This window comes from Thalassophryne amazonica, chromosome 12 (genome assembly GCF_902500255.1).
Source record: "Thalassophryne amazonica chromosome 12, fThaAma1.1, whole genome shotgun sequence".
Taxonomy (NCBI): domain Eukaryota; kingdom Metazoa; phylum Chordata; class Actinopteri; order Batrachoidiformes; family Batrachoididae; genus Thalassophryne; species Thalassophryne amazonica.
Genome location: NC_047114.1, coordinates 29,464,955 through 29,480,333, shown reverse-complemented (window position 1 = coordinate 29,480,333; position 15,379 = coordinate 29,464,955). Strand labels below are relative to the sequence as shown.

The window sequence follows — 15,379 nt, the reverse complement described above, 5'->3', positions numbered from 1 at the left end:
TATATATATGTGTGTGTGTGTGTATATATATGTATGTATATATATATATATGTGTGTGTGTGTGTGTATATATATGTATGTATATATATATATATGTGTGTGTGTGTGTGTGTACAGTGATTTACAAAAGTATTCAGGCCCTTGGTATTTCACGCATTTTAATTTGTTTATGGCATTTCAAATACAAAAAGTAAATCAGGCTTCTCAATATAAAAATTTCTAAAATTATCTTCCTTAGACTCAAAGTGAAAGTAAATCTCTACAACTTGATATAAATTAATTAAAAATATTAAAGCCAAGCTGATGGGTTGCATAAGTAATCAGCCTCCTTTTTTAATACCTGTAAATAATCAGTTTAATTGCCAGTTTTCTTCAGACAAGCCAGGGGATGGATACATGAACATTTCCAAGTCACTGAATATGTCTTGAACTTTATTTACATCAGTTATGATGAAATACAAACAGTATGGCACTCGATGGTAAATCTGTAAGGAGTAGACAGTTCTCAAAAACTGAGTGACTGTGCAAGAAGAAGAAGAGTGAGGAAAGACACCCAGACAACCCAGAAGACATTATAGGCTTCTATGGCTGTGAGTGGAGTGCATAGTGCATGTTTTGTTTTATGTATCCCCAGTCAGCTTCATGATGAAGAGGTATAGAGGAGGATTTTATTAAAAAGAAGACCTGAAAGTTCAGCTACAATTTACCGGAAGATAATCTGAGATGCAAGCCTAGATTTAATGTTTGGTGAAAGAAAACCCTCCTGTTGGCTGTAGCCATGCTAACTGGACATGTCAGAGGACAGAGACTTTGAAGGAAATGCAAAGCTTAAGGTTTGTAAAACTCAGCACGTGTGCTGCTGTTGGTCTCTGTATCGCCGATGCGCTGTGAGACACAGACAGACGATGTGAACGTTAAAGTGTTGATGCAACTTTGGGATGCGTTAGAGGTCAGAACAATGCGTTACTTCATATTGATGCGGGCAGCTGCTCAAACCCAAATGATATCCGTTGGCTGATAATATAAGCCGATATGAATCTTTCACAAATGCATATCAGTGCTTTTTTCACAGGCCATTTTTTGTATACGACGAGTTTTTCCTGACATCTACCAGCCCTGTAAATTTGAACATCTGAAATGTTGTGAAAATATGTTTCTTTTTGCTCTCCTGTTTGTCAGAGACTCGGGGATCATAGATCACTTGCCTGTCCACCAGAGAGCTCATCCTCAGCAGCTGCAGCAGCAGGCTGTGTCTTTGTCCCCTGCAAGCTTTTCTGCCAGGGGAGGATATGGAGAAGACGGCATGCCTCACAGGTTCACAGAGGGACAGGATGTTTTGGCCCGGTGGTCAGATGGCTTGTTCTACTTGGGGACAATCACAAAAGTGAGTATGTGGTGGTTCTGTTATGACTTCTCTCTGCATTGACAAGCGCAGCCACTTCTCATACTGAGAAATTAGTGTAACTGGTTGTACTTGGAAAATGACACATCTCCTTCTATTAGACATGCATTATTGTATGAGAAAACACTGGTATTAGTCGATAAAACTTTGTCATCTGCTGTTATGAAAATGTGCACAGATGAAACTGAATGTAGTATGTGTGCTTATTCTTCTAAGACTGTCAATGTCAGAGGTTTGTCATTGTTTTCAAGACGTGACCAGTAAACCATCTTGTGATTTGCTGGGGACACAGAAATGTGTTTTTAGTGGCAGTAACTATGGGTGGGCAGTAGGCCTAAGATTAATATCACAGTATTTTTACCTCTGCCAATGAAGTTGGGTGGAGGTTGTTTTCACCCCTGTTTGTTTGTGAACAGCCTGTAACCCACAATTTTCCATATATCATTTTAAAGTTTTTTTTACAGAGGATTCATATCCCAATAGGCAAGATCTGATTCAATTTTTAAAGAGTCAAAGTCAGGAAAAATCTTGGAAAATTGGAAAAATCCCAACTGTTTAACACTGAACGAAATTTCAAACTGTCAAAAAATATCACATTTCTTTCACATTCGAGTGTTTTGTAGGATGACCCATATTTTGTGGCCAATTAAATTTAACATTGCCATTTAATTTATATTTTACATTATATTTTAATCAAACATGCCCCAATCACTGTCATATTTGAAAGTGAGGTGCAGACTGGCACTCACTATTGCCTCACAAAGTTTGATCCAGATTGTGGATTTTGTGGACATTTGAATTTAATACTGAAAAGGCCATTTGGTGTACATTTTGCATTATATCTCAATCAAAAGCCCCTCAATCACTCTCATTTGTGACATTGAGGTGTAAATGGACATTCTCAATGAGTAGACTAAGTTTGATCCGCACCTGAACCGTAATGCAGATTTAGCGGATATTTGATTTTATCATTGAAAAGCCCTTTTGCTCTATATTTAGTATTATATTTTAGCTTATGAAAAGCCACTTCTAACAGGACTTTGACCTTGAAAATTTTTTACAAGGTAAAAATTTGTGGAATTGGAAACAAGTCTTGGCAGAGGTTTGTGCTCTAGTTTCACTTTTTTGGATGGTGCCTATTATACCATGGTATTGTAGAGATGCATTTCAAAAATTTAGAACACCATGAAAAAGTTAAATATTTTTTTTTAACTATTTCAGAAAGTGAAAATGTTATATATTTTAAACTCATGCATGGCTGGTTAGCACTGTAGCCTCACAGCAAGAAGGCCATGGGATTGCTTCCCACCTTTACCTTTCTGTGTGCAGTTTGCGTAGTCTCTCCATTAAAGTGTGGGTTCCCCCGTGTGCTCCGGCTTCTTCCCGCTTTCGAAGACATGCAGGTTTGGTGAATTGGTGACTCTAAATTGGTTGTGTGGATGCATGCATGTGTGAATGTGTTTGTCTGTCTGCATGTGGCCCTGCGATAGACTGGCATTCTGTCCAGGGTGTACCCTGCCTCACTCCCTATGACTGCTGGGATAGACACCAACGCCCCTATCCTCACTCTCGTGACCCTTAATTGGAGTAACTTGGTATCGAGAATGAATGAATAAATTCATGCATGTCAACTAAAATGTTTCAAGCAGGAAGCAAGCATAATTTTAATTTTGGTAAAGACAGCCTATAGCTCCAAATAAATAGGACGCTCCCCCCATCCTAAAATATTACAATATTTAATCTCAAGTTTGAATAACTCACTATTTCAGCAGATACAAGGAATCCCTCATTCTGGTTTAGTACACACAACTACAACCATGGGGAAGTCCGTTAACTTTGACAGTTGTCCACTGGACACTCATTGACATCTTCCATAAGTAGGTAAGCCACAGAATGTCATTGTTGGAAGGGCTGTCTGTTCTCACAGTGCTGTATCAAAGCAAATTTATGGAAAGTTGACTGGAAAGGAAAAGTGTGGTAGGAAAGACAGACAAACCACAGGGATAACTGCAGTCTTGAGCAGATTATCAAACAAAGCAGATTCATGAACTTGGAGGAGCTTCACAGGGAGTGGACTGAGGCTTGAGTCAGTGCATCGAGTCACCATGCACAGATGTGTCCAGAAAATGGGCTAAAAGTGTGGAATTCCTAGTTTCAAACAGTTCTGAAAAAGAGACATTTGTCAGAGACAAGTGTCTTACCTGGGCTAAGGACAAAAAGAACTGCACCATTGTTTAGTGGTCCAAAGTGCTCTTTTTTTTAAATTTATTTTCTGTACATGCTTACTCCAGTCAAGGTTCACAGGGGGTGTGGAGCCTATCCCAGCAGTCATAGGGCGTGAGGTGGGGTGTTGCCTGGATCAGGCGCTAACCTATTGCAGGGGCACCTATAGATGAACATAGCCACAGTCAATCGGTATCTGTATCGGTCGACCCTTACTGCATTCAAGCAGTAATTCATCAGTAATTAATTCAAAAGGATCCTTAACCAAGTATTAATTGCACAGATGAACTTGCTTATTAGAATTTCACATTTCTGTATTGTAATTTTTAATTCATATTGATATATTGTAATAATTTCAGAAATGCCTTTTAATTTTTTCTTTTTTGCTGCTGCGATGCCATAATGTACAAATTTAAATTGCAAAATGCTTGAAACGTGTGTGTGTGTGTGTGTATGTATATATATATATATATATATATGTATATATATATATATATATATATATATATATATATATATATATATATATATATATATATATATATATATATATATATATATATATATATATATATATAGTGAGGAAAAAAAGTATTTGAACACCCTGCCGTTTTGCAAGTTCTCCCACTTAGAAATCATAGAGGGCTCTGAAATTTTCATCTTAGGTGCAGGTCCACTGTGAGAGACATAATCTAGAAAAAAAAATCAGGAAATCACAATGTATGACTTTTTTAAATAATTTATTTGTATGTTACTGCTGCAAATAAGTATTTAACCACCTACCAACCAGCAAGAATTCTGGCTCTCACAGAGCTATTAATTTTTCTTTAAGAAGCCCTCTTATTCTGCACTCTTTTCCTGTATTAATTGCACCTGTTTGAACTTGTTACCTGCTCACACACTCAATCAATCACACTCCAACCTGTCCACCATAGCCAAGACCAAAGAGCTGTCTAAGGACACCAAGGACAAAACTGTAGACCTGCACAAGGGTGGGATGGACTACAGGACAACAGGCAAGCAGCTTGGTAGAAGACAACTGTTATGATTATTTATTAGAAAGTGGAAGAAACACAAGATGACTGTCAATCTCCCTCAGTCTGGGATTCCATGCAAGATCTCACTTTGTGGGGTAATGATGATTCTGAGAAAGCTCAGAATTACACAGGAGGACCTAATCAATGACCTGAAGAGAGCTGGGACCACAGTCACAAAGATTACATTAGTAACACATGATGCTGTCATGGTTTAAAATCCTGCAGGGCATCAAGGTCAAGCCAGCACATGTCCAGGCCCGTTTGAAGTTCACCAGTGACCATCTGGATGATTCAGAGGAGGCATGGGAGAAGGTCATGTGGTCAGATGAGACCGGAATAGAGCTTTTTGGAATCAACTCCACTTACCATGTTTAGAGGATGGGAACAACCCCAGGAAAACCATCCCAACCGTGAAGCATGGGGGTGAAAACATACTCTGGGGGTGCTCTTCTGCAAAGGGGACAGGACGACCGCACCGTACTGAAGGGAGGATGGATGGGGTCATGTATTGCGAGATTTTGGCAAACAGCCGCCTTCCCTCAGTAAGAGCATTGAAGATGGGTCATGGCTGGGTCTTCTAGCATGACAATGACCCCAAACACACAGCCAGGGCAACTAAGGAGGGGCTCCGTAAGAAGCATGTCAAGGACCTGGAGTGGCCTGGCCAGTCTCCAGACCTGGACTCAATAGAAAATCTTTGGAGGGAGCTGAAACCCCAAACCTAAAAGATCTAGAGAAGATCTGTATGGAGGAGTGGACCAAAATCCCTGCTGCAGTGTGTGCAAACCTGGTGAAAAACTACAGGAAACATTTGACCTCTGTAATTGCAATGAAAGGCTACTGTACCAAATATTAACATTGATTTTCACAGGTGTTCAAATACTTATTTGCAGCAGTAACATACAAATAAAAAAAAAAAAATCATACATTGTGATTCCCGGATTTTTTTTTTTTTTTTTTTTTTTTTTTTTTTTTTTTTTTTAGATTATGTCTCTCACAGTGGACATGCACCAAAGATGAAAATTTCAGACCCCTCCATGATTTCTAAGTGGGAGAACTTGCAAAATCGCAGGGTGTTCAAATACTTATTTTCCTCACTGTATATGTATAGAAATGCCGGACAAAATATATGTAAACTTTTTCCACAATATTCTGATTTCTTTGTATTATTTATTTTTTCATTTTGGGACATTTGTTTCAGACAGTGGCTGATGACCTCAGTGAGGGAAGTGACTTTAAGCAACGACTCAGAAGGATTTAATCCTTTCCTTTTCTCGAATATGACATGATCTTTTGGAACTTGCTTATGAGGAATAGTGGAAACATGACAGGCTTTTGTGCCTCAGTGATGCGTGGGCTGATCCAGAATTAGCAGGTGGCCATTGTTACTCCCAGTTACAAGTTTTAAAACATGTTGGTAATGATATTTGGGTGATTTGCTGGCAGTTCAGTGAAAAAGTGTTTTTTGAAATATTACTTAAAGGCCAATATCTGTGTTCAAGAAATAATTGATTTCTTAAACATCACTGAAAAGATTCAACACCTGCTCAGGACAGACACGTGTTTGATTGGAGAAAGTGGACGTAGCGACTGCCAGAGAAGTTAAAGATAGAAGAATTTTAAATAAATAAAGTACACCTCAAAGAAAAGCAAGGGGTGAGAAGTATTTGGTGAGGTTGGAGGTTTAGTGAAGATGACAGCAGTAGGCAACTGTCCACAGTCTGTGCATTAATTCCAGTGACATTTTGTAGGTCAGGCAGTGGGTCAGATGTCATTTTGTCCTTTTTAATATTTGGGGTTTGAGTCATGGTTAAGTTAAATTAAAACATTAGCTGAGTTTGTGTTGTTCGTGAATGGACCCATGTCTCACTGGTGTGCATGCGTTACAATAATTTCTTTGTTTCTCATGACTGAATTTGTAAACTAATCACAAATGTGTCACTCATATATCATTAGTGCTGTCAGGCAATTAAAAAATTATTCTAATTCATTTATAAGGGTTGCGATTAATTTAATCACATGTAGAATTTTTTTGTTTTTGAAAATATCACCCTCAAATTGCGAACACATGAGCAGGCTCTCGAATACAAAAACAACGAAGGAAAAAAAATCACTCTTAAAACAATCACAAAAAAGTATAAAAATAAATTGCAGTCTGTGAACTTTGCAAAAATGAGGCATCATGAACATACTGAGCATTTAATGCTGCACTGCAACATGTTTTTTTTTAATACAGCTGTAATCATGGGCTATGGAGAATGGTGTATGTGGGGGCTTTTCATAGCTAAAATTAGAGTATCTAAAGGTGCAGGCGATTTCCTACATATTTCACAGTATTGTTAAATAAGCCGTGACTTTAATTCATCTCAGAATATCTGTAAAAACACAGATATTAAATGTTAAATACCCACAATTCTATCAAGACATGCGGATGTAAATGATAGATTAAAAAGTGGGACAATATGACCCCTTTTAACAGTTGTCTTATTGCATCCAAGATCATTTCATTTTCAAATCTGCCCATTGAACATTAAAATATGGATGAAAAAAATCGTGAATAAAGCAATTTTAAACCTGTAAGAACTCTTTGTGGCTGTTTAATTATTGATTGTTCAAGCCGAACTGGCGTTTTTTTTTTTTGTATAAACCACAAAAACACGAGATTGAGCTTAATGGCAGTTCTGAAAGCAGCTTACTTTCGTATGGAAAGTATTTAACAGATATTTCGCCTACATGTGTCGCTGAGCAGTAGGAAACATTCCTCATGTCGGAGAACAACATGAAGTTAATCTGTGCGCTGTAGATGTGCTGTAAAAATAAAAAAAACTTCTTGTCTGGTGCTGTTGTTTAAAATGTGCAAAAAAATTGTTCAGAGGCACAGGTGTCCAAACCAGTTTGTGCTTTCAGAAACACGCTTTGACAGACCAAGTCAGTGATGTCAAAATAAAAAGAATCAAAGTATGATTAATCGTGATTAAAAAATGAATGCGTTATAGATGCTATAATTAATTAATCTAAATTTGCGCATTGTTTTGACTCAGATAACACAAAATCAAATGTTGTTTGTTGTATTTTATGTTTGTGATAAGTAGGCCATCACAATAAGACTTACAGGACAATTGTAGTACAGGTAAAACTTTTCAGTGAAATTAAAAGGGGTGGGGGGCATTTATATATCAGCGTTGGTGTTAGCCAAAAATCAGTTTGAAAACAACTGGCTTATCACTCACTCATCTTCAACTGCTTATCTGAAGTCGGGTCGTGGTGAATTGGCTTATCGAATTTAGTAAACAAAAAGAAAAGAAAAATATAATATTGTATGATACTACACCAGTGCTTTTAACTACCACACGTCAGAATGTCTTGTGAAGTGCCTACTGCTAATCTAACTCTAAATAGGTCAGTTGCAGCTCTGTCACAGACCACAGCTGATTCAGTTCCTACGAGACACTCGCCAGAGGTGGACTGATGACGGGTAGCTTTCATAATACTTGATTATTTTCATTCAAGGCTCTATAAACAGCTGCACACTGCACATGGCACTCACTCGCTCACTTTTTCATTAATTTTATCTTTGTAGCATAAGAGAATGAAACCAGATGATTTACGATAAGATGTAATATATAAAATATTGATATAATAATCAGGTTGATATTCATCATATTTTTAGCCAATTGTGGAAATATTAGAGCTTCTGATAGTCAAACTGTAAGCTGCTGCAAAAAAACTGTTCCAGCCATGTTAAAAAATCAATAAATATTTCTGAAAGGACAGGGAGAGAATTGGTGGATAAAACTGCACAGGAGTCGTTTTTCATTGGATGCAGTCTCTGAGTGATTTCATATGAGTGTTGAATCAAACTATATGTGTATTGTTTTTTTTTAATTTTATTTTATTTTTTTTTTTATTTCAGATAGATCAGGACAGGCAGCGATGCTTTGTGGTTTTTGAAGACCGGTCAAAGTCATGGGTTCTCTGGAAGGATATTCAGACAGGTATGTCCTGTCTACCTACTGTCTTCTTTTGTTGATTGTGTTAAAAAAAAAGTGCTTTTTTTCTTTTTTTTTTTTTACCTCTGCACGTGAACTCTGAATTCTGTGTTGTATACTGCTCGTCTTACAGGGACTAGTCCCAGGTTTAGACCCTGCTTTGTGTTTCCACCCAGCTGGATGGACCTGTTGCCCTTATTGATCAGTGTGCCATACAGAAGTGTTGAAATTGATTCATCCAAAAAAGTTGGAAGTTCTCAAACTTATTGTTATAGGCACCTGTATATATTCTGCCCTTATAAATCAGATGTGTTCTCAACCACAGCAATGTCCTGGTTGCAAAAAGCACTGCCATAAATGATGAAATATATGAAATCGTTTTGAGTATCTGCCAGTATAGAATCACAATCTGATGCTTGTATTTTCCTAGATATTGCACTTGCGCAGAAACACTTTGCAGGCACATTAAAAATCTATCCACTGTGCATGCTTGACAAGTTAACAGCTCTGACATGCAGTAAGGGGGGGCGGTGTATCAAAATAAAATGTAATTAAAGCTACTCCTTTCAGTTTTCTGTATATTTTTCAAAAGTTCAGTAATTTTTGTTTTTTGCATTGTTCTTCAGTGGCTATCACTTAGCACTGAAGTGTAATACCAGGGGTTTTTCTAAACCGGGAAATGGGGGCGCCACGCCTCCTTGTTTTGGCTGCACGTCACCTTGTCGAAATGCCATTTTTAAAGCATTATCCTATCGATTCTTCGGTAACTACTTAACATTGATGCAGGAAATGGCAAGCCCGTTTATAGTAAACAATGTATTTATTTTACAAAATACTAAAAACATAGCAAAATGACAGTAAGAATGCATAAACATGTCCTAGTTCACACAGCTCCCACGCTGTGTTGTTGTTCTGCTCAGCCTTGCTATTCCACACCGCTATTTTGATTGCGAAACACATAGTGTCGCATGTTACAGAGTTCCGTGTTCTGTGTCTCTGAAAACTTGCCCATTTGAGTTACTTGGCCTTACCTACTGAGTCACTATACTGGTCCTTCAAGAAGCCTCAGAATTAGGAAATAACCCTGTTGTGTCTAATGATTTGCAAATGTTAATGCTGGATTTTACGGTTGCAAATAGCCCTTTTACCGGCTCCGCTAACGCGCCGCTGATAAAACTCGATTTGCAACCGTAATCCAGCACTAATGTCCGCAAATCATCAGACACAACAGGGTTATTCATATTCTTATCCAATTCCAAGTTTGCACGCATCCATGTCCACCACTGGAGGCAACATCTTAATCCACATAATAATATAGTTCAGTAAAAATGTTACGCAGACAAAGGGTGTGGTCGGCTCATCAAAACTTACTGTCGCAGCGGTGTCTTAAGCCAAACTGGTAATATTGTGAGCAGAATCCACATCAATACTTTCGTATGCTATCTTAAATTAATCCATTTCGGTGTCGTTGCTCCGACAGTTTTTCTTCTTCATGTTTAATGGTGGTTGGCAACGTCTTGCTGTCAGGTGACAGCGCCATCATTAACATCTGCCTAGCAACGCACTCACAGGGCACGGAGTAACACATTAAATGTGAAATGGTTTTAATATTTTGCTACTGTTTACGTGATATTTTATGGTCTGAAATCTCACACGATTAACCAATCAGATTTGCGGAAAAAATGTAATTGGATTAGAATTAGGGAAAAACCCTGTTGTGTCTGATTTGTGGACGTTAACGCTGGATTTTACGGTTGCAAATCAAATTTTACCTCGAATGGCTATTTGCGACCGTAATCCAGCATTAATGTCTGTAAATCATCAGACACAAGGGGGTTATTCCTATTCTAATCCAATTCTAGTGTTTGCACGGTTTATTTTTCTGTAAATAATTTGGTTGGTGAAGCTTACTGTAGCAACAGTGGCGTCGCTCCAGTGCCATTATTGACATCTGTGTAGCAAATTGGTCAGGGAGAGGAGAAATACATCGAATGTGAAACGGTCAAATATTTTGTCACTGTCAAATCGATATTTTATGGTCGGAAATCTCACAAGATTAACCAGTCAGATTCACAGAACAAATGTAATTGGATTAGAATACCCCATTTTGATGTCAAATTTTCAAAAGCTCCACACCAGCTGCTGAATCCCCTCCTGTCCTCCCCTCTCCTCTCCCTGCAGTCAGTTCAAAGTCACACCTCCAACACACCTACCTGAAAAAGCATTTAATCTGTAAAATAAACAGCCAGTTTCTGAATATAACACCATTTATAAACGCAGCCGGAGATTTGTTGCTTTATTCATTGCTGTGCTTCAGGCTTTTTTCTCGTTGTGCAACTTTGAACTGAAATTTGACACGGAGCTCTGCAGCCCTGTTAGAGAGTGTGACTGACTGACCTATCTACCTACCTGACCTGACTGTGCTCTGATTGCGCCATCTGAAAATTAACTTACACAACGGGCAAGACAGGTGCATGGAGCACTAGTCCAACAGCACAGTGCACTGACTGATGTTGAGTGGACAAGCGTTATTGTCAATCCCTCTATGTACAAAAACCTTCTGTTCGAAACTGCAAAAACTGTCACTAATATCTGTAAGGCAACATGGAAAAATCAAGAGACAACCCCCCCCCCCAAATAACCTTCTACAATGGCATGGCAAAGAAGAGTTGTTATTGATCAAAATTGGACCTTGAGTAAAATCTCTCTAGAGTGCAAAGCAGTTGCTGAAATTTCAAAATGGAAAATCCTAAGATTTTTAAAAAGGAAAATGTTTATTTGATACAAACGACCTAATTGGGCAGCGCAGTCTCGTTGAGAGCGGGCGCTAAAGGGGTAAAATATGATGCATATGACTTAATTTATCTACTTCTGGGGACAGAAACACAGCACTTTCTGAGATTTTGGGCAAATTACAAGCAAACAAATTGAAATTACAAAGAAAAAGTGACAGTGCAGTGGAAAGTGGACGTGTTGCTGTTTGTTTATGACCCAGAGCTGAAACGTGTCGAGGCTGTTTTACAGGCGAGAGAACGTAGCTATGCTGGTTAGGTGTGTATGCTACATGCGACATGACCTCTCCCATTTGCCTTGTCTTCCCTTCTCCACTGGAAACCGAAAAAACCTGCACTTTCGCGATTGCTTCGTTGATTGTAGCCGAAAACAAAACAGTACACCGTTTTCCCGTGTGAAGTTATGCTGTGTATATATTGCGCAACGGGAATGGCTGTCCCCATAAGTGGTCAGATTCCACAATATCACATAGGGTTCAAACGAGACTGCGCTGTCCTATTTATAAAACGTTTGTGTGTGGAAAAATGTGCGCAAACACCATTGCACTTGCAAATACACCTGCATGCTCAAATACTAACAATAAAATAACACACCTGTTGTCAATTTGATGTGTTTGCTTCATGAATATGTAATTTGGAGTTTGTACACCAAAGTGTGCCAGATTGTAGTAGGCAACATAGATGAGGTTTCAACACAACTTATCAAGGTCAAAATGAAATTTAGAGTGTGGTGATAATGTCTGTATTTTGCACATTTAAAATGTTGGCTTTAACTTACTGCACTTGATACACTGCTGTTCCAGCAGTACAGAGATCATCTCTTTGTGCAGAGAATAAAAACCAAAAATTCATTGTAAATGTCCAACATGTATATTGCGTACAACTTTATTGCGTGCTGTTTATTTAAGAATAAATATCTCACAGGTTCATACTAGAACAAAACGACCAATATCGATACCTGCAAATAAGGGATTACTATGAGAAAGAGATAAAAGTGGCCACCAACAATGAAATTATTGAGGTATTCCGGAAAGCATACAAAGGAGAAAAATGCAGAGTAATCTCAGCTTTATATAGAAACTTGATGTTGTGCAACAAATCCTCCTCTTTGTATATTAAGGACAAGTGGGAAAAGGAACTGAATGAAGAAATAACCGAGGAGGAATGGCAGAGTATTTGTAAAACACAGTGCACATCCACTAGCTCTAGGATCTGGAGGGTATTCAATTGGAAAAGTATGGTCAGGTTCTTCATAACTCCAAAGCTCAGAAACGCAATGGTATCTACACCACAACAGTGCTGGAGAGCATGTGGGCATATAGATGCAGACCATACCCATATATTTTGGGCCTGCCAAAAGATAAAAGGATATTGGGACAAAATATGGCAATGCCTACAAAAGGTAATAGGTTACAAAATACCAAAAACGTTCAAGATGCTCTACTTAGGGAATTTAACACAAAACATAATTCAAAAAAAGGATGAGTATCTTGTAAAGGTATTGCTGTCGGCAAGCAAAAAAACAATTACAAGACTATGGCATAAACCAGAGCCACTGACCGAGGAGCAGTGGCGGTGCACTGTGGAAGAAATTTTTATAATGGTGAAACTTACACACAAACTGAGATTGCAAGAAGTGCAATTCGAGATCAAATGGAGGAAATGGACTGATTATAGAAGACAAGAAGAGGACACCACCACTATGAACCGATAATAAGAACATGGATGAGTGACTGTTTACTAAGATATCCAGACGCTTTGAGACACCCCCCGCCTGACTAATTGTGTACCAGTTTGTTCTTTGTTCGTTATTGCTTATCTTTTTGTCAATAAAAAATAAGTAAAAAAAAAAAAAAAAGAATAGATATCTCTATACATAACAGGTAGATCAAAGACAGATGCACATATCAGAGTCTATGTTAGACATGACATAGACTCACCAGGATCACACAGCACTTGAGCACTCTCCTGCGCTGGCTATTCAAGTAAACAAACAAACAAACGTATAAAAGCAATCTCCAGTTTCAGACATTTATTTCTTGTTTGCATCCATGGTATTTTAGCAAAATGGTCAATAATTATGATGTATTTTGCTGGCGGAACGCAGAGAACTGTGCATACTGCACTTACAGCCATTAACATGAGCATCATAATTCTATCTGTCACATTACTGCATCAATTGCGCATTTAGTAATGCCATAGCTGTGTGTATATACTGGACAGAGCTTGCGTGACATCACTCTTAGGCTTTCTATAGCGACCTGGAACAGCCGATATGAAGCCCATATCTGGGCATCGCCATGCTGGCAGCAGTAGCAACGCTGATTCACGATGAACTCATTAATGCATAAAGGGGTGAAGCGTGAGTGGCTCAGTGTGTGATGAAGAGATCTGAACACTGCTCTTTCTTCAAGTCTGAACCGGGTAGGCTAACAGGCTACCATGTGTTCAGGTGTCTTATTAAATTATATTTCTGGGCACTGCACAGCAGTTCTCATAATGATTTGCTTTGGTGTGGACATTACAAGTTATGATTTGCTAATTCTTTGAGTAATCACTCATTAACAGGACCTAATTGATCAGGCTACCGATAGCTGCTAAAAGTCCTAACGCCATGTGTGCACAACATCAGATACCATGAGAATTTCACTTTGTGCGAATATTGCAGCAGGGAAGTCTTGAATGATCCGTTATGACGTTTCACCACACACAACAAGCCAGATTATCGCAGGTAATAAAATACTCCATAATGGCAGCCGCAGCCCTGTGCAACAGCGAGCAGCTGCAACCAGTGGACTCTGAGTTACGGTCAGATGCTACGAGAGGCAGAGACACTGGGCTCAACTGCTATCATGCATCATGGAAAAAATTAATAATATCTATAGCAGCCAAAACTGTTTTTTGTACAAAGCTGTAAACATGTTTATTTCTGCTCTAAATTTGGAATTTTAACTTGGATTCCTGTGCAAATCCTCCTCAACCTGTATTCAATTAAATACACCACAAAGACAAGATATTTAATGTTCAGACTGATAAACTTTGTTTTTGTGCAAATATTTGCTCATTTTGAAATGGATGCCTGCAACATGTTTCAAAAAAGCTCAGACACTGTGTTATAGATCTTTACCACATCACCTTTCCTTCGAACAACACTCAGTAAGCGTTGAGGAATTGGGGACACTAATTGTTGAAGCTTTGGAATTCTTTCCCATTCTTGCTTGATGTATGACTTCAGTTGTTCAACAGTCCAGGCTCTCCGTTGTCGTATTTTGTGTTTCATAATGTGCCACACATTTTCAATGGGCGACAGGTCTGGACTGCAGGCAGGCCAGTCTAGTACCCGCACTCTTTTACTACGAAGCCACGCTGTTGTAACACGTGCAGAATGTGGCTTGGCATTGTCTTGCTGAAATAAGCAGGGACGTCCCTGAAAAAGACGTTGCTTGAATGGCAGCATGTGTTGCTCCAAAACCTGGATGTACCTTTCAGCATTGATGGTGCCATTACAGATGTGTAAGCTGTCCATGTCATGGGCACTAGCACACCCCCATAGCATCACAGATGCTGGCTTTTGAACTTTGTGCTGGTAACAATCTGGAAGGTCTTTTTCCTCTTTTGTCCGGAGGACACGACCTCCATGATTTCCAAAAACAATTTGAAATGTGGACTCCTCAGACTACAGCACACTTTTCCACTTTGCGTCTGTTCATTTCAAATGAGCTCGGACCCAGAGAAGGCGGCAGCGTTTCTGGATGTTGTTGATGTACGGTTTTTGTTTTGCATGGTAGAGTTTTAGCTTGTACTTGTAGATGTAGCGACGAACTGTGTTAACTGACAGTGGTTTTCTGAAGTGTTCCTGAGCCCACGCGGCAAGATCCCTTACACAATGACGTCTGTTTTTAATGCAGTGCCGCCTGAGGGATTGACGGTCATGGG

General features: G+C 38.8%; 1 protein-coding gene across 1 annotated transcript in view; it reads left to right on the top strand.

The window, feature by feature from the left end:
- The window catches only part of mtf2 (metal response element binding transcription factor 2), a 63,793-nt gene that overhangs the window by 13,706 nt on the left and 34,708 nt on the right, over positions 1-15,379 (top strand). Inside the window, 2 exon segments of the mRNA XM_034183643.1 lie at positions 1,180-1,384; positions 8,576-8,657. Coding sequence (XP_034039534.1) covers positions 1,180-1,384; positions 8,576-8,657 — 287 coding nt within the window.